The sequence below is a fragment of the Saimiri boliviensis genome, chromosome 10, assembly GCF_048565385.1.
Source record: "Saimiri boliviensis isolate mSaiBol1 chromosome 10, mSaiBol1.pri, whole genome shotgun sequence".
Taxonomy (NCBI): Eukaryota; Metazoa; Chordata; class Mammalia; order Primates; family Cebidae; genus Saimiri; species Saimiri boliviensis.
The window spans coordinates 68,723,506-68,750,400 of NC_133458.1; the positions used below are offsets into that span (position 1 = coordinate 68,723,506).

General features: G+C 37.8%; 1 protein-coding gene across 5 annotated transcripts in view; it reads right to left on the bottom strand.

The window, feature by feature from the left end:
* CDK6 (cyclin dependent kinase 6) overlaps positions 1 to 26,895 on the bottom strand; it is a 462,424-nt gene that overhangs the window by 63,687 nt on the left and 371,842 nt on the right. For all 5 annotated transcript variants that reach the window (XM_074379436.1, XM_039472766.2, XM_010345323.3 and 2 more), the window contains one exon: positions 3,625 to 3,734. In XM_074379436.1, coding sequence (XP_074235537.1) covers positions 3,625 to 3,734 — 110 coding nt within the window. The remainder of the gene's footprint in view (positions 1 to 3,624; positions 3,735 to 26,895) is intronic.

Consider the following 26,895-nt stretch of genomic DNA (forward strand, 5'->3'; position numbering starts at 1 on the left):
GCCACTGCATCAGGCATGCTTGTATTTTAACATGTGTTATTACAAAAGAATAAAACATTTAAAATTTTTTTTAAGGTTTTTTTTTTTTTTTTTTTTTTTTTTTTAAACAGGGTTTCCTTCTGTTGCCCAGGTTGGAGTGCAGTGGTGTGATCTCATGATCTCAGCTCACTGCAACTCCTGCCTCCCAGGCTCAAGCAATCTTCCCACCTCAGCATGTACCACCATGCCTGGGTAATTTTGTCTTTTTTGTAGAGACGGGGTTTTGCCATGTTACCCAGTCTGGTCTTAAATTCTTGAGCTCAAGCAATCCACCTGTCTCAAATCCCAAAGTGCTTGGATTACAGGAGTGAGCCACCATACTCGGCCAAAAAATTGAAAAAGTTTATAAAGTAAAAATGTTACAGTAAGCCAAGGTTAATTCATCATTGAAGAAAAATACTTTTAGATATACTTTTAGACTAAGTATACAGTGTTGATAAAGTCTACAGTAGTGTACAGTAATGTCCTCAGCCTTCAATTCACTCACCACTCACTCACTGACTCACCCAGAGCAACTTCCAGTCCTGCAAGCCTTATTCATGTTAAGTGTTCTATATAGGTATACCATTTTTTAGCTTTTATATCATATTTCTACTGTATCTTTTCTATGTTTAGAGATACAAATACCATTGTTACAACTGCCTACAGTAGTCAGCACAGTAATATGTCATAGAGATTGGCAGCCTAAGAGCCATAAGCTATACCATACAACGTAGGTGTATAGTAGGCTATATCATCTTGCTTTGTGTAAGTACACACTACAATGTTTGCAAAATGACGAAATCATCTAACAATCCATTTCCCAGAATGTAATCCCGTTGTTAAGCAACAAACAACTGTACTTTAGGAGAAGGCTAAACAAAAAAGCAAACTGATAAAGAGTAGTAGAAAAACCCTGAGTAACTAACAGTACCAATGTCATAAGAATATGGCCAAAACAATGCAGGTGATAAAGAAATGACAAAATTTGTCATTACTGCCTTAGCATCAAGTGGGTAACCAGAGTGGTCACATGCCAGGATTCCCTGATTTAGGATTAGCCTAAAGCAATGAACGAGTCTGCTTTAAGAATCTATGGCTTGTGAGGTCTTACTGGGTCAATACTGAATCAGGAGTACTTAAGTCAGAACCAGGTCAAGATGGGGATGGACCCAGAACTCCTCTGGCATAAGAAAGAAGCATGCCACATTCAGATATCTGGGGGTATTACAGGAAATACCAAGGAGACAGGGTACCTACCCTAGGAGGGATATATGTCCAATATTTGAGTCCCACTTCTCAGTCCCAATACTGAGATGGAGAGATGAGTATTCTAGTCTTGGATTGAAACATAGAATGAATTTTCCCACAGAAAAAAATGTTTTGATCAATTACATGACGGGTGTTTTGTATATGTTCCAGGTCATAGAGGATTCTGCAAGCTAGGCTTGGAATCCAATGACCACTTATCGCTTCAGTGGAAAACGCTTTTAATGCTTTAAAATAAAATTGTTCCACAAGTGGAGATTGCCTATATTTAAACATACAGCAAATTTCTTAGTCGTGAATACTTAATTCTATATATCTCAAATTTTATCTTTCTTTTAACATCTTTAAAAAATGGACTTTTATCATCAATCATGACTAGTATCCAAGTCTGTAATTGTTGAAGGACTCTGTCTTTACAGTTGGGACTATTTTAGACACATAAATATAATTCCAATAAGCATTTCTCTAATCAACTCTTGGCTGTGCAGAGTTATTCCTGGGATGAAGCAGAATGACTGTCCAATCTCTGACTGTGCTCTATTGACAGTAAATTATTCTCAGTTCTAACTATAAGCCTTTAACCCATGTCTTCCACACCTGTTGGATAAAATGAATTGCTGAAGGTACTTTTAAAAACAAGAATTCCTGGCCCCAGCCCAGTAATGAATCAGAATCTCAAGGGAGAGGCCTGGGAGCCGCACTTTTAAAAACTGCCCATCCCTGGTGATTGTCATTCAACCCAGGGGTTCTTATCCTGGAAGCTGTATTAGGATCGGAAGACGTGTTAAAACACAGGTTTCTGGATCCCAGCCCAAGACTTCTGAACTGACAGGTCTGGGGAGGGGCCTGAGAATTTGCATTTCCAACAAGGTGCCTGGTGATGCTGAGGTTCCTGGTCCAGGGAGCAAACTTTCAAAATCACTAATTTAGCTGTTTGGCAAGCACTGCAGCTAAATTCAAGATTAACTTTTTCCCTCCCCTCCTTGGGAAAAAATACCAATGCTGGATTAGAACTTGCAAGACTCATACCCCTGCTACTTCTCAGCTGTCTAATGTTAGACAAATAAATGTACCACTTCATCTCAGTTTCCTCTTATTGGTAGGACTAAGAAAGGCAGCATAAAGGAAGAGGTTTTGACACTATACTTGGCATACGGTAGGGCTGCATTAAACATCTGTATACTCTCATCTCTTTGCCATGCTCTCGCATCCTATGAGCCACAGATTAATTTACTGAGCACTAGCAATAATTCCAAAAATTTATTACATGCACAAAACTTTGGTTAAGACCAATCAAACAACAAGCAAACAATGGCTGACCACTTTTCCTTGTGAGCTACCATGGAGCTACATTTTAAATATAACATGTCCAATGGGAATATATTGTTTCTTAAATCATCTAACTCACATTTTCCCACCGAAATAAAAATAGACAAGAAAAGGAGATTAGATTATAACTAGGTTTAATTTTGATTAGGCTGAACTTAATACCCAGGTATGGATTATTTTCCTGGCAAATCTTTATTATGTTATTTGGCAATTTCTTGTGACCTAAAAGTCAAACAAATGAATCACATGCTCTCTCAGAGGGAACTTGGAGGGTGTCTAGCCTACCCACCAACCCTATAAATGCTACTGAAACATCTCCAACGTGTGGAGGTCCAGCCTCTTCTTAGACACACAATGAGAACCCAGTATTTTCACAAACAACAATCTCCTTTTCAGATAACTGCCTAATCATTAGATTTCTACCGCTTTTAACAAAAAATCTTTCTTTTTGTAATTTCTGTATCCTTCGTCCTGTTTCTGCCCTCTAGAGTCCTGAACATGTCTAATCTCTCCCGTACATGGCAGCATTTAAAGTGCTCTGAAGTGGCACTGACATCCCCCTTGCCTATTCTTTTTCAGCCTAAATATTGTTTCTTTTCAACTATTCTCACCATCAAAATTCCATTAAAATTTTTCATATAATTAGCAGTCTTGGTTCTCCTCCTATGAATAAAGTCCACTTTGAGGATATTTCTTCACTAAAAAATGCCAAAATATGTGTAATGTTCACCATGTCCTATCATCACCAATAAAACAATGTAAATTATAAGAGCAGTGAGGTGTTGCTTCCCAGGCAGAGTTTCCAAAAGCTGCAAGCTACAGTCATATAAAACAACACTGTAAGCACTGAGAAGGCTGTTTCAAGACAGACTGGCAAGTGTCAGCCTGGGGCAGATGGATCTGGCCATCATGACCCCTAATGACAGAAATGTCATGCTGCCATTTAAACTCACAAAGATCCACGGTCTCTTTTCAAAGAAAGCAGAGTGAACAAAACATATTTCTTACTTTCTACGAAACATTTCTGCAAATATGCAGCCAACACTCCAGAGATCCACGGGGGTGGCGTAGCTGGACTGGAGCAAGACTTCGGGCGCTCTGTACCACAGCGTGACGACCTGCAATGGCAAGCAGATCTGAGTGTTACTGACGAAGACGGCTGTTGGCTTAGACTCCTCACAAAACCTGGTTTAATGACAAGATCTAGTTCAGAAAGAACTCCTATAAATCATATAAGGACACTGCAATAGAAGCAATAAGTAAATAGGACTCATCACTGAGAGGCCAGGAAATTACGTCATCCCCACAAACTGGGTTCCCACCTCCGACTCTGTGTCTAACTAGGAAGGCATAATAACAAGAGTTTCAGAAAGCAAAGCCTCAAAAACATTTTTTAAAACTTAGAAACTGTTTTTTTTTTTTTTTTTTTTTTTTACCCCTTAAGGCCCTTTAAAAAATAATACACGGAAAACAGGTGATGGCAACAATTACAGCTCAATCCCCAGGTCGGCATTATTGGCAAATTAGAAGATGATGCCATACAGAGCGGTATAATAGACTTTGGATTTTGGAGACTCAGAAAGGTGGGGGGTGGTTATAGAAAGGGGTGAAAAAGAAAAAACGATATATTGGGTAAAATACACACTACTTGGGTGACAAGAACACTAAAATTTCAGACTTCATCACTATACAATTCATCCAAGTAACCCAAAACCACTTGTACCCCAAAAGCTACACACACACACACACACACACACCACACACCTATGTATATATACATATATATATATATGAAGATGGTGCCAGGGCTGCTGGATGGTGACCCTGAAGTCTACAGAACACTCAGGACAAGTCAAAACTCCTCTTACCCTGACAGCTTGGGGAAGCAAAGTAAAACCCTTCTCCATGCTGCTCTTTTCAGAAAACAACTAAAAAATGGAGAAGAACTTGAGAATGTGTAACCCAATTGTTCATATCATATGTGAAAAAGCCAGCCAGAGGAAGGGATTCCAAAAAGACAAGAACCTCATTGAATACAGAGCAGTGTATAGTAATAGATGAAACAAACGCAACTGTAATTTTTTTTCTGCCAGGCTGAGGGCTGAAGAAAGCATATCATGTTAAGGCTGCAGATTTGAGTACATAGTGGGGGTTCAGGTGATTCCTTTTGTGGGGAAAGGGGTAGATAGTCTATTGATACCTAAAAGGTGTATTCTTTATTGTCAGATAAGGAATTCAGAATATAAATCTATTATATTAGAATTTTATAATATTCAGATCCCTTTTATCTTTATTGTTTCATCTAGTTGTGTTATTATGGATATCTATCTAAATTTTCTGAAATTCTGCTATATATATATTTGGTGCTATATTACTTGGTATGCTAAGATTGCAGTAGCAAGTCTCCAAAAATGGCAGCTGCCATCAGTTTCCTTCTCTCCTTATTTGCATACACTGTTTCTCGTATCAAGGGATGGAGTTCATTCGCTTCCCATTGAATCTGAGTTGGCCTTAGTGACTTGCTTGACTACAGAATATGGTAGAAGTAATGTCTGAGACTACCAATGTTACGTCATACGAAGCCTGAGCCTAGGCCTTTTCTCTTGAGATGCTACCTCTTGGAACCCAGCTGTCATGCTGTGAGAAGCCCATGAAGACCACGCCCTGGTTGACAGCCCTAGTTGAGCTCTCAGCTGAAAGCCTGCAAATGAGTCATCCTGGACATTCAAACCAACTGATCTCCCAAATAACTGCAGTCCCAGCCAATGGCACACAGAGTAGAACTGCCAGCTGAGTCCGGTCAGCTGACAATATTATGAGTGATAATAAAATAGCTGTTTGAAGTTTTGAGGTGATTATACGGCAACATCAAATTAAAACAAGATATTTAACAGGTTCTCCCTTTTTATCTCATCTAACTTATTTTGCTTTGAATTCATACACGGGTCAAGTTTTGTTTAAGTAATACCGGTCGATATCTAATGGAGGGATGGTTGTGATGTGAAATAAAAAACAAAACACAAAACTAATAATACCAAAAAAATGTTACTTATCATTTGCCCCCAACATATCTTTCTATCAATGCGTCACCTCCCACAGTACTTTCCATCAATGTATCACCTCTCATAGAACTTCTATACCCTTTATTACCAGTCACATCTGTACTGTACCACTGTTTCTTAAACCTGCCTGTTCATCAGAATCCTCACGGAGCTTTTAGAAAACTTAGGTGTATGGGTCTTATCTTGTGCCACTGAATTAGATTCTCTGTGGATTGAGCTTTTTGGGTTGGAGTTTTCCTCTTTTGTTTCTTCCATCTTTCTTCTTCTTTTTTTTTAGAGATGGAGTCTCCCTCTGTTGCCCATTGTCGCCCAGGGTGGACTGCAGTGGCGTGATCTTGGCTCACCGCAACCTCTGCCTCCCTCTGCCTCCTGGGTTCAAGCAATTCTCTTGCCTCAGCCTCTTGAGTAGCTGGGAATACAGGTGCACACCACCACACCCAGCTAATTTCTTTTGTATTTTAGTAGAGATGAGGTTTCACCGTATTGCCCAGGCTGGTCTCAAACTCAGGCAATCCTCATACCTTGGCTTCCCGAAGTGTTAGGATTACAGGCATGAACAACTGCACCCAACCCTTTCTTCTTCTTTTATTTTTTTTAAAGTTCTTCAAGTAACCCTCACCCTTGGCTAGGTTTGAATACCATTAGATTATGCAAACATATCCTATTGCTCTTATCTCCATGCTTTTGTTTATATCATTTTCCTAGCCTGGGAAATACGGTGAAACCTCATCTCTACTAAAATACAAAAGAAATTAGCTGGGTGTGTCTTCTGTCTCCTCTCCACATGTGTAAATTTCATCTATCCTACAAGGTCTAGCTTAGATGCCAGCACCACCCTGAACTTGCTGCTATCTGAAAAATCATACCTTGTAATATAGCTCATAATATAGTTTGTTCCTGAGGACATGGCCCTGCCTTAATCTATGCTTATATCTGTAAATGCTTATCACAATACTGTAAATACAACAATAAGGGTTTAACACCTATCTAATTCTTTTAAGGCAATCATTCCTAGAAAGATAATTGGGCAAAATTAAATGACCAGTCATTCCCAAAAAAGAAGGTACTGTTTTTGCTGAGAAAGTGTCCAATACTGGGCTCTAGTTTTTAGTTACATGACTTGTTTCTGCTTTATTAATATTTCTAGCTGGAAAAATACTTCGTTGCTTTCCTGACATGCTGTAAACAAAACTGCAGGTGCAAACTGTTCATAAGGTTCCACTTGAGTGGTTCACAGAAATATACAGACAACATGAGGGCACACACTTATCTTTCCATCTCAATTCAAACAATTCAAAATAAAGTCTAGCATCATAAGAAGAAAAGTTTAATCTGAATACAGGCTTATTTTAAGCTGTTCTAAGGAAACTGTGATTTATTTCTTTATTTTTTCTTTTGAGATTGGGCCTTGCTCTGTTGCCCAGACTGGAGTGCAATGGTGCGATTTGGCTCACTGCAACCTCCGACTCCTGGGCTTAAGCGATTCTCATGTCTCGGCCTCCCAGGTAGCTGAGACTTCAGGCACATGCCACCACACTCAGTTAATATTTTGGTATTTTTTGTAGAGACAGGGTTTCACTATGTTGGCCAGGCTGGTTAGGAACTCCTGACCTCAAGTTATCTGCCCACCTTGGCCTCCCCAAATGCTGGAATTATAGGTGTGAGCCACTGTGCCCAGAAAGAAACTGTGGTTTCTGATTGATTATCCATCCTAAAAAAACTTTAATAGGGCTGACTGTCTTCATTTTCAATACTTTAGTCAGCTATACCTATTATGAGCATCAAATAAATGTTTAGACAGTCAAAATAATAACAATATTGATATGTTAGGGAAATTCCCTTCTATTCCTTTTAAAATTTAGTTACCACTCAAAATGTAGAATGAATTTTCATCAAATGTTTTCTAAAAAATGTCTATTAATAATGACCATATGATCGTTAGTCTTTATTTTATTAATGATATATTAATTACATTAACAGATTTTCCAATATTGTAGCACCCTTGCTTTCTTGGAATAAATAATTTCTGATTGTTGTGCATCATTCCTTTAAGACACTCTGAAATTCTATTTGCTAATATCTATTTAGGATATTAACATATTCATAAATGAGACTGATCTGTAATTTTTTGTGTTAATTTTTCATGTTTTGATATCAGAGATATTCAAGTTTCCAATCTTTACTATATTCTGGAATAGTACAAATAACAGAATAATAATCAGTTCCTTGAGGGTTAAACAATCTTGCTCATAGAACTGTCTGGATCTTTGTTAGCAGTGTGTCTTAACAGTCTTTTGAATTTCTTGGTAATTAGTCTGCTCAGCTTTCAAACTCTTTTTGAGCAAATTTTGGTAATGATAAAGTAAAGGATTTTCCTATGAACATCCTTAATCTAGATTTAAACTTGCAATGACTTAAACTTGAACCTAGTATTTCTTTTTTATTTTTTATTGATTTTAATTTCATCTGTTTTCTTGATTATACTGATTTTCTTTTCCTTAATGTTATAAATTTTTGTTTTCTATCTGTCAGGTTTGTCAGAAGTTTAGCCATATTATTTCTTTTAAAAAATGGACACAATTTTATTTCCATTTTGGGAGGATTCTTGTTTTACTTTATTGTATAATTTGTTGATTTCTATTTTTATGTTTTTAAATTTTCTCCTAATTTCTGTTTTTCTTTGTTTTTTTTTTTAAGTTAAAATTTAGCTCATTTCAATTTTAATGATAAAATGCTAACTACATATTTGTAGATGAACTTTTCTCATTTTTGCTCATCTTTAAATACCATGTAATTTATCTTTAATTTTCTCTTTAATCCAAGAGTACACTACTATGATGAATAAATTGTTTAGAAAAGTGTTTTAAAATGTCCATGTAGGTTATTTATGGCTATCTTTTAGCGATTGAATTTCTACTTCTACTGAATTACAACCAGAGACTGTAATCTGTAGAATTTCTACTTGGTAGGATTTATTGTTGTTTTCTTTACAATAATGTATATACTTGGTTTTTGTTCTGAGAGTGTAATGGAAGTACTCACTTTAAAGTTCTTCACGGATAAGAGTTTGTCTTATATAAATCCTTACTTAACATTTATCTATACTTTGTCAAACTCTAAAAGAGAACTGAGTTTCTGTTTTCCTTCCCCCAGTATCTCTCTGTCCTTCTTCGAGTTTCTGCCTTGTGCTCATTGGCCTTATGTTTTTGGCAAATAAAATTTATAGTAACAAAAATATTATTAAAATCATAAAAATTTAGATGATGGTAGACACATGACATAAAATAAATACACAATTCATAGTAATTCAGTCACAAAATAAAATGGAAAAAGAAGCCCATTCATACTAGTAACAAAAAAATGTAAAACATTGAGGAATTAAAAGAAATTTACAAAATCCCTATTAGGAAAATGATATACTGTTGCTGAAGAACATAAAATAAAATAAATAAATGGTGATACAGACATGGCTAAGATGGGAAAAGGCCATATTATAACAGTAACAGTCATCCTGTATTAACATAAAAATTCAGGACAGTCCCATGATTTTGGGGAGAAATCTAACTTTGACAATAAAGAGGCTTTGTTAGAATAATGCTTAAGAAGAGCCATAAATAGTTTGAGAAATAGGAATAACGGGCATTTTTAAAAAAATACCAAAACATACTCTAAGGCGTGTTAAGTAGTAAATAAAATAGTAGGTGTTAACAGATCAAGAAAACAAAATAACGTCCAGAAAGAGGCTGATATATTTATGGGGCTTAACATTCTGATAGGTGGCCAAATTTCAGCTTAGTACCAAAAAAAAAAAAAGAAAAAAAGTTTCTTTCGGTAACTAAAAGAAAGCCAGGTGGGGTGGCCAGTACCTTTAGACCCATCTACTCAGGAGGCTACGATGAGATCACTTGAGCCCAGGAGTTTAGTTCAACTTGGGCAACAAAGGGAGACCCTGCCTCTAAAAAAATTTTTTTTTTAATTGAAAGTAAGACAAACGGCCATTAATTTGGAAGACAGTAAGTTTGATTTCTGCTTTATGTAGATAAAATTGCTTTAAAAAATTCCTATGGATAAAATTTTTAAAAATTTCATGGAATATCTAAATGTATGGAGCAGAACTAGAAAAAGGTACTATAGGAACACAGCAGAGGACCTTGGGATGTGAAGGATTTTTTCAGCATGATGGAAATCTAGAAACCTTAGATGAAGAGTCACAGATCCAGCTATTTAAAATTGAAATCCTTCTCAGCAAAAAACACTAGAAATAAAGGCTGGGAGAAAACACACATAAAGCCAAAGAATAAACATCCATATTTCATAAAGCACTTGCATAAATCTGTAAGAAATAAAACCATACAACAGAAAAATAGATGAAAGATATAAAAAGGAAAGTCACAAAGAAAAAAAACCATCAGAGATAATCTCATTAAAGAAAAGAGGAAAGAAAAGGAAGGAAGGAAAGAAACAGACACCCATTTTGTGCATGATTTGCAGGAATGAACAGAATGACACTGTTCAGGGTTGGCCATCATATTGAAAAAGTGTTTTAAATTGCAATATGGGCTCCTCTTGGTGGCTCATAATGCCTGTAATCCCAGCATCTTGGGAGGTCAAGGCAGGAAAATTGCTTGAGTTGAGGGATTGGAGACCAGCCTGGGCAACATAGTAAAACCTCGCCTTTTTTTTTTTTTTTTTGAGACGGTGTTTCGCTCTTGTTAACCCAGGCTGGAGTGCAATGGCGCGATCTCGGCTCACCGCAACCTCCGCCTCCTGGGTTCAGGCAATTCTCCTGCCTCAGCCTCCTGAGTAGCTGGGACTACAGGCACGTGCCACCATGCCCAGCTAATTTTTTGTATTTTTAGTAGAGACAGGGTTTCACAATGTTGACCAGGATGGTCTCGATCTCTTGACTTTGTGATCCATCCGTCTCGGCCTCCCAAAGTGCTGGGATTATAGGCGTGAGCCACCGCGCCCGGCCCAGTAAAACCTCACCTTTACAAAAAAATTAAAAAATTAGCCAAGTGTGGTAGTACATGCCTGAAGTCTCAGCTACTCAATAGGTTGACATGGGAGGTTTGCTTGAGCCGGAGAGGTCAAGATTGCAGTGAGCCATGATCATGCCACTGTACTCCAGCCAGGGCAACAGAGTGAGACTTTGTTTCAAGTAAGTAAACAAACAAACAAGAAATAAAAACACAAACACAAACATCCCCAAACTCCTGCAAATTGGCACAAACTTTTTAGAAGACAAAATAACAATATCTATAAAATTAATAGCGCACACGTCCCCAACCCAGAGTTCCACTTATGGAAATTTATCTTATAGAAATATTCACACTAGTATACAAACAGATATTCATAAGGATGTTTACTCCACAATAATTACCAAAAGGGGAATATCATTCAGTCATCAAAAAGAATAAGACAGTTCCCATCTTGCTTATTCCTGTTCACACAGAAAAGACATCCATGATACAGTAACTAAGTTAATAAATAAGTTTTGGAACTGTGTAAAATACATTTCAGTTTATGTTAAAAGATTATGTCTGGGTGTAACTATAATAATCATAGATGCATAGAAAAATGTCTGTAAGGACACAAAGACATCAAACTTTAAATGGACAATTGCCACAAAAACAAGGAGGGCTCAAGGAGGGTGGAAAGTGGAAAGGAAAAGAGATGCTGGGTGGTTATTTCAGGGGCACCGAGTTAGTCAGTTGCTGTCAGTAAGCACATTTACAGCTGAGAAAACTGAATTTCAGAGAAGCTGAGTAATCGGCCAGTGTTCATTAGCTGAGATTTGGAAGAGCTGGGATTCTTACCAGGACTGTCTGATTTCAACCCTGTGTCCCTTCTTCAATTTGCAAAATAGCACCTTCAACTCAGCCCCTCCAAACAGTCACAAAATAAGGGGCAAAGATACAGGTTGTAAGTAAAAAAACCAACAGGAAACAATTTTAAATTTACTTTGAAATATCTTAATGTAAAAATTTATAATGGCTTACAAATCCTAAAAGCTCAGCTATCCTTTAGGGTTAAGTGATTTCCTGAAAAATTGTTTAAGAAAAAGGTTTCTATTACTTTCCAGTGCTCTATATAACATCTACTCATCACTTACACATTTAATAACTTCAATGAAAGCTAAAATTTAAATATCTTGTTTTCATCCGTAATATTTTGCGTTAATCTCTGGGTAAATCATTGTAAACAAGTGAGAGAGAAATTAGACTATCCTCTATTTTGAACTATCGACATTTGTATAAAGAGACATCGTTTTTGGTTCAATCTTTGAGGAATTCAATTTTTAAAGAAAGTATGAATTGTGCAAGGCTTACATTTCCAGTTAACTCTCTAATAAAATAACCCCAACAATGACCTGGGCCTACATTTAAAAATAACAAGCTACTGGGCGGGGCGCGGTGGCTCATGCTTGGAAACCCAGCACTTTGGGAGGCTGAGGTGGGCGCATCACTTGAGGTTAGGAGTTTGAGACCAGCTTGGGCAACATGGTGAAACCCCATCTCTACTAAAAGTACAAAAAATTGGCTGGGGGTGGTGATGGATGCCTGTAATTCTAGCTACTAGGGAGGCTGAAGCAGAAAAATTGCTTGAACACGGGAGGTGGAGGTTGCAGGAGCTGAGATCATGCCACTCCACTCTAGTCTGGGCGACAAGTGAGACTCCGTCTCACAGAAATGAAAAACAAATAAACTACTATATTTTGGAATAGATATAAAAGACTACCATTTTCTAATAGTTGTTTCCTTATTTATGTAATATTATTCTATATATCAAGACAGCATCCACAGTTTTAATTTGTTAATTTACTTGGCTGTTATATAATCTCTGAACCAGAGTCTTTTAATCCCTACATTAAGTCACTGTAATTTTAATCATCTCAAATTACGACAACTTCTGTAATTTTGTAGGATTTAAAATAGCTACTGCAACTAAATCTGGATCCAAATTTTTGAGAACAAACTGTAACAAATTTTCCTGACAGTAAAATATAAATTCCCTTTGCTTAGAAATTATTATACTTCTGTGCCTCTAAAAACTTCCGATGGAAGATTGCCTAACTTAAAACCAGTTTAAGTCATGCATGAGCAGAAATTTATTTTTATTTGAAAGCTTTATAAAGAATGAATAATATCAATAAAATTGTCTCAAGGTTTTAGTGCATGAAAGTTCTCAACAATATAATCCATTCTACCAAAAGTTCTCTATGTTTAATAACTCTGTCCTTAAAAACAAAATATAATGCTAAATTTAAATTTTAAGACACGTTGAGGAAAACAATGAGTGCAACATATAAAGATCAACATTTAGAAAGCCGTAACAAAAGTAGCTACTGATGGTAACAATGCAGTTGTCTAGTAAGCAAAGACAACAATAAGAATTACAGACAGAGTTTGGTGATTGGAGCCAGCTGGAACCAAAGCAAATACAATGTTTAATTACAATCATTACACGTATTAACAGCCTCTAGAGGTGCGGAATGGATTTGGCAACATGCGGAATGGATTTGGAGGGGGAGCGGAAGGCAGCGGGGAGTTCAAGGATATTTACACAAGTGGATGTATCTGTTTATACTGCTTTGATCTCTATTCACATTTTTTTGAACCAGTTCAATAATAGTATAAGATAAAGTACAGCCAAGGCCAACTCTGACTTAAAATACATTTCAGAGTAAACTGTTCTCACTCAATATGACATACAACAATCTTTTATCATGCACCCTTTCACCAAGGTCTTAAAAAAGCTAGATGTTATCTGATTCATCCTCATTATATGGCCACAATGGCAGACTAGCACGGTATGAACATTGTGCTGGATGTCTTCTTTTTGTTGCTCCGGAAGCAGAAGTATATCTGCCACATGCCTCCAGTTTCTTATTGGCTTTGGCCAATGGGAAGCCTCGGCAGGAATTCAGAGAAAAGGAGAAACGTGAGGTCAGGATCCTTAACTCCTTGATTTTCCTCCCAGCAAAGCTGTCTAGAGCTGACTAAGTTGCCATCAGAAAGTCAATGTCCATCTCAAGCAGTCTACTCTACTCGATTTCTTCCCCCGGATTCCAGTAATTGCTCCCTCTCCTCTTCTCAGGCCTGAGAGTATGCCATCTATTTCCTCTTGGGACCCCAGCTAATACATCCAGTTTACAGATGGAGAAACTAGCATGGGTGGCAACTTCTCTAAGCCTCAGTTTTCTCATCTGTTAAAGATTTTTTGACTGGGTAAGCTGTAAGGTGTCCTCTGTTAACATTTTCAGAGTCCCTAAATGATATGGGAATGGCAATGAAGGTATAAAAAATATATATTTTACAGACCCAAGAAAGTTATCTTTAAATATCCTCGCTGTCTTTTTATTTAGTAATTACTTACGAAGTGTTCCAATATGGTGATAGTCTCTTTCTTGGGCCCACTTCAACAACATGTGTCAAATGCGAACATACATAATGGTTTATAAGGAATATAAATGTAATCCTTGATACCTATGGTATCTTTATTTTGTCAAAGTGAAGGTTTTCTAAACATTGCTCTTCTGCTTATTTGCATCAGAGCAATAGAAAACTCTCAAATACATGTTTTCCTCCCTATAGAAAACTAGTATGATATAGTTTTAGGAAGTGAAAACCAAAATTAGTGATAATTTTACTGACTTTTCACAGAGTTGCAAAATTTACTTCTTTTGGGGAGGGGGGATTGAGCCTTGCTCTGTAGCCCAGGCTTGAGTACAGTGGTGCGATCTTGGCTCACTGTGAACTCCATCTCCTGGTTCAAGTGATTCTCCTGCCTCAGCATCCCCAGAAGGTGGGATTACATGCCCAACTAATTTTTTAATATTTTTAGTAGAGATGGAGTTTCACCATGTTCCCCAGGCTGGTCTCAAACACCTGACCACAAGTGATCCATCCACCCACCTCAGCCTCCCAAAGTGTTGGAATTACAGGCATGAGCCATTGTGCCCAGCCAAAATTTAGTTCTTTAAAATTATATATTTAAATTAAGAATATGATAATCAATCAGAATTTTAATTCTGCCAAGCACAGTCTTCTCATTATAACACCTTAACTGGTTATGGAAACTATTAAGAATTAAATACCAATATAATAATGGAGTGATTTCAAATCCACCCATTTGTAATCTAAGAGCTAGAAGGAGATGTTTTGACACATGACAAAAAAATGTCTGAGGTCAATACAAAGATGACAGTCTCAGAGCATGGAGCATTGTGCCAATAACTTTGCCCTCACCAGTGCTCTGATGCATCCATTACCAGCAGGAGCTCTGTATTTCCTCAGACCTAGAGCTGCCTTGGCTCACAAGGGGCCACTGGCTCCCTTTAGATGTGTGGATTTCCCATCACTTGCCATTGCCGGTGTGGTTCTGATTCTCTCTGTGGGATTCTCTTTCTTTGATTCTCTTTCTGCAAGTCCAAATCCTACCCATTTTCAAGCCTGACTCACATATTGCCTCCTCCACAAAGGCTTTCCTGATTTCCCAGCTGGAAGTAATGGCTCCCCTCTGAGCTTCCACTGCACTTCTATAGTACTTCACCCTTTCTATCTTGCATTATAGGTTTTCGATTTGTTGGCCACAATGCATTTATAGTGTCAGGCACAGAAGGTGCTCAGTAATTACCTGATAGCTGGATATATGAATGAACCACAGGAAACCCCCAGTGGCGGTGCTGAAGATGGATAGAGGCAATGCCCTAGACTGGAGAATATGAGGACAACATTGCCCAATAATCACTTAATATCTTTGAGTAATCACGTATCTTTAACAAAGGAAATGTTCCTGTGGAGGGAGGAGCTGAACCTGATTAGATTTGGAGAATGCGTAAGAAGACTCAAGGGGCAATGAAAGGCATAGGGAAAATGAGCTGAATGGGTGTTCCCTCCAAAGAAAGACGAAACGCATCTTGGGGGAAGAGAGTCATTCAGTAGACAGCAGGGCTGTGCACTTGTGTCAGGGGAGGGATGATAATGACTCACTGAATGACCAGCAAAGGCGGAATTCAGGGACCCAGGCTTCTGACCTTTTGTGATAGCAGTGGCACTTACTATCTCTTTCTGAGTCGTATACTTCTCCCCCATTTTATCTATGTCTAAGCAGATCAACACAAAAAAGGCCCAGACAACAAATCTTTAGGTCAAAGTAAACTTCCATTCAATTCATGTGAATGTCTACTCTATGAGGCACCATGTTAGTCCTGGACAGTGTGGTCGCAAATTAGGAAAGCAATGAGTCAAATGAGTTGGCTGAAGGACAACTGGGTTGGGGGGAAGAGTGGTCTCTGTGTAGCAATTTAAGTGCAGAATGCTATGGTCCTGTCCTAGTGCTCCTCGTGCCTTTGTCTCTTTTAAATTATTGTTTTATCTAAGGCGACATCCTCAGGCAGTCACTTTTCTTATATGAAGCACAATCCTTGGGGAGCATTCCATGTGCCTATCCCCCAATCCATGCTGTACTCAACTCGGCAAAGTTTCTAACCCACAAATCCAACTGTCTCCTGGAACATCACCACTTAGTACTGCTACCAGTATCTCAAATTCAAAATGCATGCATTCTCTTTCCTCTGGAACTTGCTTTTCCTCTATTTCCTCTCTCTGCAAGCAAAATCACCACCTACCCAGTTTCCCTACTCATCTTGACTTTCAGCGAAGCCACCAGCAGATCCTGACAATTCCGTCGAGAACCTGTCCTCTCCTGCATGGTGCAAACAGCTTCCTCTGGGGTCTTTTCCTGCCAATATGCCCCCTGCCACTCTGTCTTCTCTACTGCATCTGAAGCTGTGCTCACTACTCTCCTGCTTAAAATCCTTCATCTATTCTTTGGAGATTTCAGGGTCAAGCTCGGCTCTAGTTTACCTCCAATGCTCTCATAATCTGGTTCCTACCCATTCTCTGGCTTCACTGTCTGCTCCCCTTTCAGATGAAAGCTTTCCTTAACTTGTCAGAGACCTTGAGGTTCTTCAAACACATGTGCTATGTCATGCCTCATGTGGTCTTCCCACAGGCCCTTCTTTGGAATGCTCTCTTCACAGCTCCATTCTCAATTCCTGTGAAGCATGCTCTGCCTAGTCCTCCTCAAGCATAAATAATTGCGGCACTTATCACACTGCATCACAATCATTGTATCCTTACAGTCTACTAGACCCAAAGCCAGCCCTATTAGGGTAGAGAGTATTTCTGAGTGGACTTTTAAGGCCAGTTCCTTGCAGAGTGCTGTATAAAGCAAGCATAAAATGAACATATGTTCCAACAAATGTATGGGTGGCCAGAAGACAGCAGAATGGAGACTTACAGGGCAGGACAGAGTGTTTCTATTATAGTATAAATTTTATAGGCCATAGTTGTGTCTCCATGTCCACACTAGGCATTCTAAGAGTCCACCAACATGATCCTTAGTCAACAGATGACTTTTTAATAAAGTGCAAAGACCATTTTATTTTTGTAAAATGAAGTTTTAAAATGCCTGAAGGGCCCATGTTTTCCTTCAGGCTTCACTGTTTAAATATCCTCCTGAACTCGTGAAACTTAAAATAGTTACCACTTGCTAAATGTCTATTATGTTTCAAATAACAAACTCATTCCCTTTGTAGAAGTACAGTATAGTGTAGTTTTGATTTTGACACTAAACAATCACACATTTGATCTCTCTCTGCCTTCACCATAGAAACCAAGCAAATATTTGTAGACATTCCTTCAACCTTCACAGATAAGTAGAAATGAAAAGTATTCTGAACACAGGATATGGCAGGCTGCAGGGCTCATTGTTTCCTCTTAAAAGTTGTTTTAACTCTTAAGGAAGTCTATTTGCTTTGAGAGGCCACATAATTACTTAGATTTGTAAGAGAATTTAAAAATCGGTTTTTTCTTCCCCTTCCTATGGAAACAGTCAAATGCCTCTAAAGTCTATGCCTTCTTTCTCATTGGTTACTGTGTTCCTTTTGACACAGGCTGAAAGCAAACCTACTAAAAGAGAACTAGCAGGTTATACGATTAATGCAAGTGATGAGGGAAATGGAAGCATAGTTTTATATTCCAAGTTCAAGCACACACATTCTTGAACATTAAAAATTCTATGGCCACTGCCTTCCTTAAATGGGGAGGATCTGCAGATTGTCAGCTGGCAGTAGTCATGAAGGTGTAGCTCATACAGTCCATTCTGCAGTACGCTCTCCTCCCCAAACACCTTCACCTAAAATGGGTCATCAAGATGTGTGCAGGAAAATAAAACCAGTCACAACATGTCCCAGTAATCCAGGATATCAGAAATGATTTAAAGTCCACAGAGGACTGGGGTGGCGGGGGGGCGTCCCACTATATTTTGTGCTTTAAGCTGTTAAAGGAAAGACATAAAGAAAATATGCTTCTGGCTGGGCACAGTGGCTCATACCTGTAATCCCAGCACTTCAGGAGGCTGAGGTGGGTGGATCACCTGTGGTCAGGAGTTCGAGACCAGCCTGGTCAACATGGCAAAACCCCGTCTCTACTAAAAATTAAAAAAAAACTAGCCAGGTGTGGTTGTAGGCACCTGTAATCCCAGCTACTGGGGAGGCTGAGGCAGGAAAATGGCTTGAACCCGGAAGGTGGAGGTTGCAGTGAGCCGAAATTGTGCCACTGCACTACTCCAGCCTGGGCAACAAGAGCCAGACTTCATCTCAAAAAAAAAATAAATAAATAAAAGAAAATATGCTTCTGAAGATTAGGGTGTTTCATGCTGTTCATTTAGCAAGATTAAAACTGCAAACTGAAAAGGAGGACACACCTGATAGAAGGACTCAGATTGCAGCACTAGAAATTTGGGTTAGAGAGAAGGAAGTATTTTCGGACAATAAGAACTGTTAAATATCAGAATGGATTACTGTGGACCTTTAATGTTTTCTCTTCTCCAAAACTTTTCATTTTTATTTTGAGTGTAAATAAGTAGGGGGCTACGGAATGAGAGAAAGGAAACATTTGTAAAGCACAAAAGATGTAACACACTGTGCTGAATTAACTTCATCTGTTCTCTTATATAATTTTCAGTTTAATGATGTGAGGTGAGTATCAATGACTCTATTTTTATAGATATGGAAGCTGAGACTCACAGAAGTTAAGAACCAATGGCAGAACCAGAATCTGAAGCAGGTCTTATTGAATTCAGGTTCATTCTCCTCACTGCGGAGTCTAAATGACCCCGGGTCTTTTCTTTTTTGGTCTTATGCCTAATGACAGCAAAAAAGTTTGTATTTCCAGAACAGTCAACATTTCCATAGTAATGCAGTTTACGAGAAAAGCTGACAAAAACAAAAGAAGTTGTTTTTCTAAGATAATGAGACCCCAAAGATGGCTGTCAGTTGAGAGATCAGGGTCATTGCATGTGCAAATGATGGGGTCCTGGATGGAGGTTAGAGAAGGTTTGCCTACCCATAATGCTCTGCACAGGATCCAGAAGTCGGGCACTGTGTGCACACGCATGTTTCTGCTGTTCTCTAGAACATCCCTTCCCTGGAGACCAAGCATCACCCTTCCTCCCTAAAATTTTCTCCTTTTGTACTTTATCTCTCTGCAAAGGAAATCAACATCTTACCAGCTCCTCACGTCAGGCTCTTCCTCAAATTCACCCCTCACCCATTTTTGCAGATGTAGTAGAAAAAGGGTGCTTTTTGTTTACAAAAGAACAAAATGCACAGAAGACTATTGCTGTGAAAATAGGAGAGAAGGAAAAAAACGCAGTTTGGGGAATCTGAATACTATCACCCAATAGTTTCTAACATAGTCACTAGGCAACATGTAAAAAAAATCATATTACTTGGCATAGACTTCTTTGGGTTTGAACAGAGTGCAATTCTATCTACTTGATAAAATCACCTGGATTTTACTATCTGATTTCAAAGTTGCTTAAAAAAAGGCCTAATAGGTAATATGTGTCCTAGCCCTTTATTTAATTTCCTTTCTAATAGTTTTCTGTACTTACTGAATTTTAAATGTCTTCACAATCTAAAATTCATTTCATATATCTTCTATGAGCAGAGATCAAAGGATCACTAAAAAGCAATATAGTTTTGTTGATTAAATAATTACAGAATATATAAATTCATTTGCTCTTAATGAGCCGCAATGCTTTTCTCAAAATTGTCTCAGTTTCTAGGAAGAACCACACTAATACCAAGGACTTACAGAGTATTTCTAGGTATATCCGCTGTCAGGAGAGATACATGTGTGAACATAAAAACCAGCGGAAGGCTTCTCACCTAGACTCAGGGACTCATGCTGCACACGTGTTGGCGGCAGTGTGGTTGTTGCATGCAAACACTACTTGAAAGGAAAAGTAACCCTCTGAGTTTGAGTAAAACTTGGCTTCTAACTCAGAACTAATTCAAAGAAACACTACCTTTCCATTTATAAACATTTCAAAGAATGTTATTGCTTTCTAGAAACCTGTGGCAGGAAGCTTCTTTTATCCTGGAAACTGTTAAGGGCTTTGAAAATGGCCTAAGAAATATTCAACAAAAATTATAGGAGACTATCATTTTGGACTAAACTCCTGCACTAGGCCCCAACAAACTGGAATAAAAGTTAAAATGGAGTCACCCATGCTCACCAAAGCAAAAATGGGTAAATCAGGAGAGACAGAGAGGTCAAAAGAGAAAGATGGCCTAATTTCCTAAACAGGATAGTTTCGATCTTAAATCAGCATAGTAATGAAGTTCCCTCTGTTTTAATCTTTACGACAAAGAGTAACTTGAAGTAACCTGATGTTAACCAGTTATCTTTCTATCGTTCTGTCTCCCTGTCCTTTTACATGGAAGTAACTTTGAAATGACCAAGCTGCTTTCTGTTCTTGTTTCTGCTTTCTTCTGCCCCTTTTCTGCCTGTAAAGCCGGTCTCCTTTGTTTGACTCACTGGAACACTTAGACTCTGTTTTACAGAATGTGGTGTTGTCCAATTCTAGAATCGCAATAAAGCCAACTGAGATCTTTAAATCTTTTGTAATCACAGAAGTGATTACAATGATATCTAAGAAAAACATGTAGATTTCATATTTTAACCATCTTTTAGTAACTGAAAAGCACTTTTTTTCCCTCATTTATATATTTATTTATGTATGTACATGAGTAAGTTCTTTAGCGGTGATTTCTGATTTTGGTGCACCCATCACTTGAGCAGTGTACACTCTACCCTATGTGTAGTCTTTTATCTCTCACCCCCACTTCCACCCTTTCCCTGAGTCTGCCTTTGCATCTTCATAGCTTAGCTCCCAGTATTCCATGTTTGGATCCCCTTCCACAACACTCTCTCATGGAAGCCATCTTTCTCTCTCCTGGATTTTCCCTCTGGAGTCCCCTTCCACACTCTCTCATGGAAGCCTGCCTTCCCTCCTAAACTCCATCTCTCTCTATGCTCTTCCACTCAATGTGGAAGCTGCTTTCCTCTCCTGGATTCCATCTGTCTGAATTCTCTCACATATTAAGTGTTAGCTGTGTCCTTCTCTCTCCTGTTTCTCTCTCTTTAAAGAAATTACTTTCTATAAACAAAACAAACAAAACATAGCTTAGCTCCCACCTACAAGTGAGAACATAAGATGTTGGTTTCCATTCCTGAGTTACTTCACTTAGAATAATGGTCTCCAGTTCCATCCCGGTTGCTGCGAATGCCATTATTTTGTTCCTTTTATGGCTGACGTAGTATTTCAGGGTATATATACACCACATTTTCTTTATCCACTTGTTGACTGATGGGCATCTGGTTCCATATTTTTGGAATTGTGAATTGTGCTGCTATAACATGCATGTGCAAGTATCTTTTTTTGTATGATGACTTCTTTTCCTCTGTGTAGATACCTAGGAGTGGGATTGCTGGATCAAATAGCATATCTACTTTTAGTTCTTTAAAGAATCTCCACACTGTTTTCCATAGTGATTGTACTAGTTTACATTCCCATCAACAGTGTAAAAGTTTTCCTTTTTCACCACATCCGTGTCACCATCTATTATTTTTTGATTTTTTAAATATGGCCATTCTTGCAGGAGTAAGGTCATATGGCATTGTGGTTTTGATTTGCATTTTCCTGATAACTAGTGATGTTGGGCATTTTTTTCATATATTTGTTGGCCATTTGTGTATCTTCTTTGGAGAACTGTCTATTCATGTCCTTAGCCCACTTTTTCATAGGAATGTTTTTTTTTTTTTTCTTGCTGATTTTGTTTGAGTTCCTTGTAGATTCTGGATATTAGTCCTTTGTTGGAAGAATAGATTGTGAAGAAAGGTACTCTTAAATCACAATTGTAGACACTTAATAGATAGAGGACTCTGACATATGGCAAAAACAGCAGCAGGGCCCGGTGATACCCTCTGTGAAAGCCTTCCAGAATATTCTGAGAAAGGAAGCAGATTTCTACTCCACACTCCTGCAGTACACCTCTCTTACAGCCCTTGCTGACGTGTAGTGTGATCAGAAGAATCTGAGTCCATCTCTGTTACCCCCATGAAATTGAATGTTACAGTGGCAGGGACTGGGGCTTCGTAGCTAATCTTTGGATCCCCAGTGCTTGGTGCAATATCTGACACAAGGCAGGCAGGCAGACATTCAATGACTATTTGTTAAATATATGACCAAGAAAAGTTTCTTTTCTGATAAAGAAGTTCTTCCAAATTTGCTCTTTTTTATTTATTTATTTATTTATTTTTATTTTTTGGAGACGGAGTTTCGCTCTTGTTACCCAGGCTGGAGTGCAATGGTGCGATCTCGGCTCACCACAACCTCCGCCTCCTGGGTTCAGGCAATTCTCCTGCCTCAGCCTCCTGAGTAGCTGGGATTACAGGCACGCACCACCATGCCCAGCTAATTTTTTGTATTTTTAGTAGAGACGGGGTTTCACCATGTTGACCAGGATGGTCTCGATCTCTCGAGCTCGTGATCCACCCGCCTCGGCCTCCCAAAGTGCTGGGATTACAGGCTTGAGCCACCGCCAAATTTGCTCTTAAACTCCAAAACATCGACTCCCCACAAAGCAACAAATCAAAACAAGAAGGAAAAAAATCCGTTTGTATTTGTGTGATTCTGAAGGTATGAAAAGCATTCTAGATTAATAATTATAGCAATAGAATACATTTTATGCATAACATATTTAAAAATATTTCTTGTAAAGAATAATTTTAGGCACTATTGGCATTGGCTCATATATAATTGCCTAAGGCATTTATTTGTTATACCGAGGTATACACAAATCAACATGTTTATTTTTACACATACATGCACCTATATAACCACCACTTAGACCAACATATAGAATACATCACCACAGAAGATCCTCTCGTATTTTTCCTAGCAATACCATTCCTGCACCTCTATTTATATAACCATGGATTAATGTTGCTGTTTCTTGAATTTCATATAAAGGAATCATGTGTCTTGTTTATTTTGCTCAAGATAATATATAAAAACCGTGCATGCTGTTGTAGTTATCAGGACATAGTTTTCTCCCTTTTATTTCTGTGTAGTATTCCACTGCATCATTATGCCAGAATTAGTTTAGCTATTTTTTTCTGTTGACGGTTATTTCTAGTTTTTGGATATAGTAAAATAAACATTCTACTTTCAACATTTTTGTATATGTCTCTTGTTGAATGTAGGAATGCATTTCTCTTGGGTATATACAGAGAGTAGGCAAATGTTTAGCAGATACTACCAGTTTTCCAAGTGGTTGAACCATTTTACACTCCCACCAGAAATGTATGAGAGTTCCAGTCTCTTACATCTTGGCCAATACTTTATATTCCCAACCATTCAAATTAGTGTGTGGTGATACTTTCTACACTTCTGACTAAACAATTTTTATTCTAAAATGATAATATAATCTGGATTTATTAAAGCACTAACTAGACTTTCTTGGTAATGATAGAATATTATCTGTCATTCTTGACAACATTTTAAATTGTCTTAAACTATTGTGTGACTCAGTAGTTTAAGACAATTTTAAAATGTTAGGCTTTTTTTTCTCACTTTTGTCCCTTCTATGTCTAACTTAGCAAACTCCCAACTCTTTAAGCATCTGCTTGTCCTCCTCTTGAGGTGTATAGATTATATATACATTATACACACGCGTGCGCGCACACACACACACACACACACACACACGAGTTCTTAGGCAATCTGGGCATTGAAAAAGAAATGAACTTAATTCCTACATTAGTTAAGCGCTTCTAAATTACATGTTAAAAACGGTACCACGTGTACACTGATTATTGTCCTTCAGCCTCCCTCCCCTAAAATAGTTGCTGTGGGTCCCCATTTTAAAATCCTATGCATGGGTGAATCTTTGCCTGTGCCTATGTCCTGAAAAGTATTGCCTAGGTTGTCTTCTGGGTTTTTATAGTTTTGGGTTTTACGTTTAAGTCTTTAATCCATCTTGAGTTAATTTTTGTATATGATATAAGGAAGGGGTCCAGTTTCACTCTTCTGCATATGGTTAGCCAGTTATCCTAGCACCGTTTATTGAGTAGGGAATCCTTTCCCCATTGTTTTTGTTAGGTTTGTCAAAAATCAGGCAGTTTTAAGTGTGCAGTTTTGTTTTCGGGCTCTCTGTTCTGTTCCATTGGTCTATGTGCCTGTTTTTGTAGCAGTACAATGATGTTTTGGTTACTGTAGTCCTGTAGTATAGTTTGAAACTGGGTAGCATGACGCCTCCAGCTTTGTTCAAAAAGAAATATTTAATTCAGCATTTACCAAGCTAAATGACTTTCCCCCCTCCTCATATAATACCTATTAACATTTTATAGAATTAGCGTTCCTTGGAAAACAAGTTGAAAAGCACTACTCTATGATAATATATGAGGTTGAACACAAATACTCTACAATAATATTTAAAATATATGTATGCATGTAATTTAATAAGAAAAATAAAAGCTGTGTATCTTGCTTTAAACAAGCAAAATATATGAAAATCTAGTTTTGCATTAAAAATGAAAGTAAAAGTTAAGAACACTTCAGGGCTTTGGTATAACCATTATGGGTGTCAATTACCACTGTATATTATTATAGATGTAGATAGTGAGGACATCTTGCTATCTATCTGTATTACTATATAATTTCTATTATATAGAAATACTCACAGATACACTCACATTCAGGTAGTGGCTTTTCTGAATAAACACCTTATTTACTTTCAAGTACTTCTTCATGATAAAAGTAGAGGGCAGAAAAAATTTTAATTACTTACACTTACACTTTCTGTCTGTACAACATTTAAGAAAACATGTTTTGTAGTATAATGTTGAAGTTCATCAATAATTACTGGGCAATCAACCTACCAACACAGAAGCTGAGACTATAAAGACAAATAATATATCATGTCTGTCCTGGAAGAGTTTTTAGTCAAGCTAGGCAAATATAAAAAGAAATAACTGTAATACTGTGTGGTTGGAAGTATAATAAGGCATTGAGAAAGTGCTACAGAAACACAGATGACTTCATTAAACAGAACGGGTGGTTTATTGCTCCTATAATAAAGTACACACCATGTCTATGTACAATATGTACAATAAATATATGACTGCAATCAAGAAACTAATATTTATTGAGCACCTATTATATATTGTAAATCTGCATGCCAGAATGTCTTAATTATCAAATCACTATTAATCTCATAGCATTTCATATTGTTCTCAAAAGGAATATAAAACATTTCTTAGATTTATGGGCAGTTTTATTATTCAGAATCAGAGGGAGCTAGACAAAAGTTTAATTTTACATTTTAGACAACAGTCTAAGGAAAATACCATCATATGCAAGCAATCCACTGGATTGGTAATCAGAACTATATAGATTACGTGCTTTCATTTCACAGTTAGAGCCAGCAGAGGGAGTAAATCTCTTCCAAGAAAAGACTGAAGGATATATGGAAAAATTAAGACTTCAGATGTAAAGAATGCCTTTGATAAAAAAGAAATTCTGAGTACTGAGACACATATGTCAAATACAGGAAAGTAATCTAACTATACTTTTAAAATTCATTAAATATAAGTGCAAGAGCAAGATCAACCACTGAGTAAACTGAAGGCTGCCATCTTACTGCTTCAATGAGACCTACAGGACTGAAAAGTATTGACTTCCCCATCTGAAAGCTATGACAATAAGAAAGTTCTGTAAACATGTTCTGCAGCAAAATATGACTAAGTGGCATTAACAAGAAGGAATTTCAATAGTCCATTTGCTAACGAGCAAGAGCTACCATCTATTGAGTGCCTGTTTTATTACAAAGGTAAATCCATATAGACCAATCACAGTACATTTCTGCCTGAATTTCTAAGGCTATGAAATTGCTACCTATGAAGAGAAAGAAAACTATCTCGGGCTAGGCACAGCAGCTTATGCCTGTAATAATCTAGCACTTTGGAAGGCCGAGGTAGGCAGACTACTTGAGCCCAGGAGTTCGAGACCAGCCTGGATAACATGGCAAAACCCTGCCTCTACTAAAAATACAAAAAATTAGCTGGGTGTAGTGGTGCATGCCTGTGGTCCCAGCTACTCTGGAGATGGAGGTGGGAAAATCACCTGAGCCTGTGAAGTCGAGACTGTAGTGAGCCGTGATGATCATGCCACCGCACTCCAGCCTGGGTGACAGAGTAAGACTCTGTCTCAAAAATGAAAAAACAAAAATAACTACCTTAAGAACACAAATTCCTTGTTGAATATTTCAATAAACTCATTTTTTAACAGAACTACACAGGACTAAGCCTTTCTTTGATTTTCCTTGTGTGGAGTATTGAGAGAAAAAAATATTATCAATGGACAAGTATTTTTACTGACTTTCATCTCTGGTACACCCATAATATTTTATCATCTTTGCTCTTCACAGGGTACTTCTTGTAGCCTTCTCAGTTGGTAATTTTACCATATTTGATTCACCTACCAAAGAAACTATAAACACAATCTGCACAGTGGAAAATTAGAATAGGAATGTCTGTTTTGCACAGGCCCAAACTCTCTTTTTGCAGGATATTATTTTCCCTGTCTTTTGCTTGCCTGTGAACCTATAACAAGTATAAGTAGGAGATATTTGTTTTTCTTACCTGGGTTAAGAGAAAGAGATACAAGCAGAGAAAGAAATGGGGGTACCCAGGCTTGAGAATCACTGGGTATGGGCTGGGTTCACAAGGAAACCCTGCTCAGCACTCCCTCCCAGCCCTATGTGATCCTGTTTCGTATGCCACAAGTTCTTTCAAAA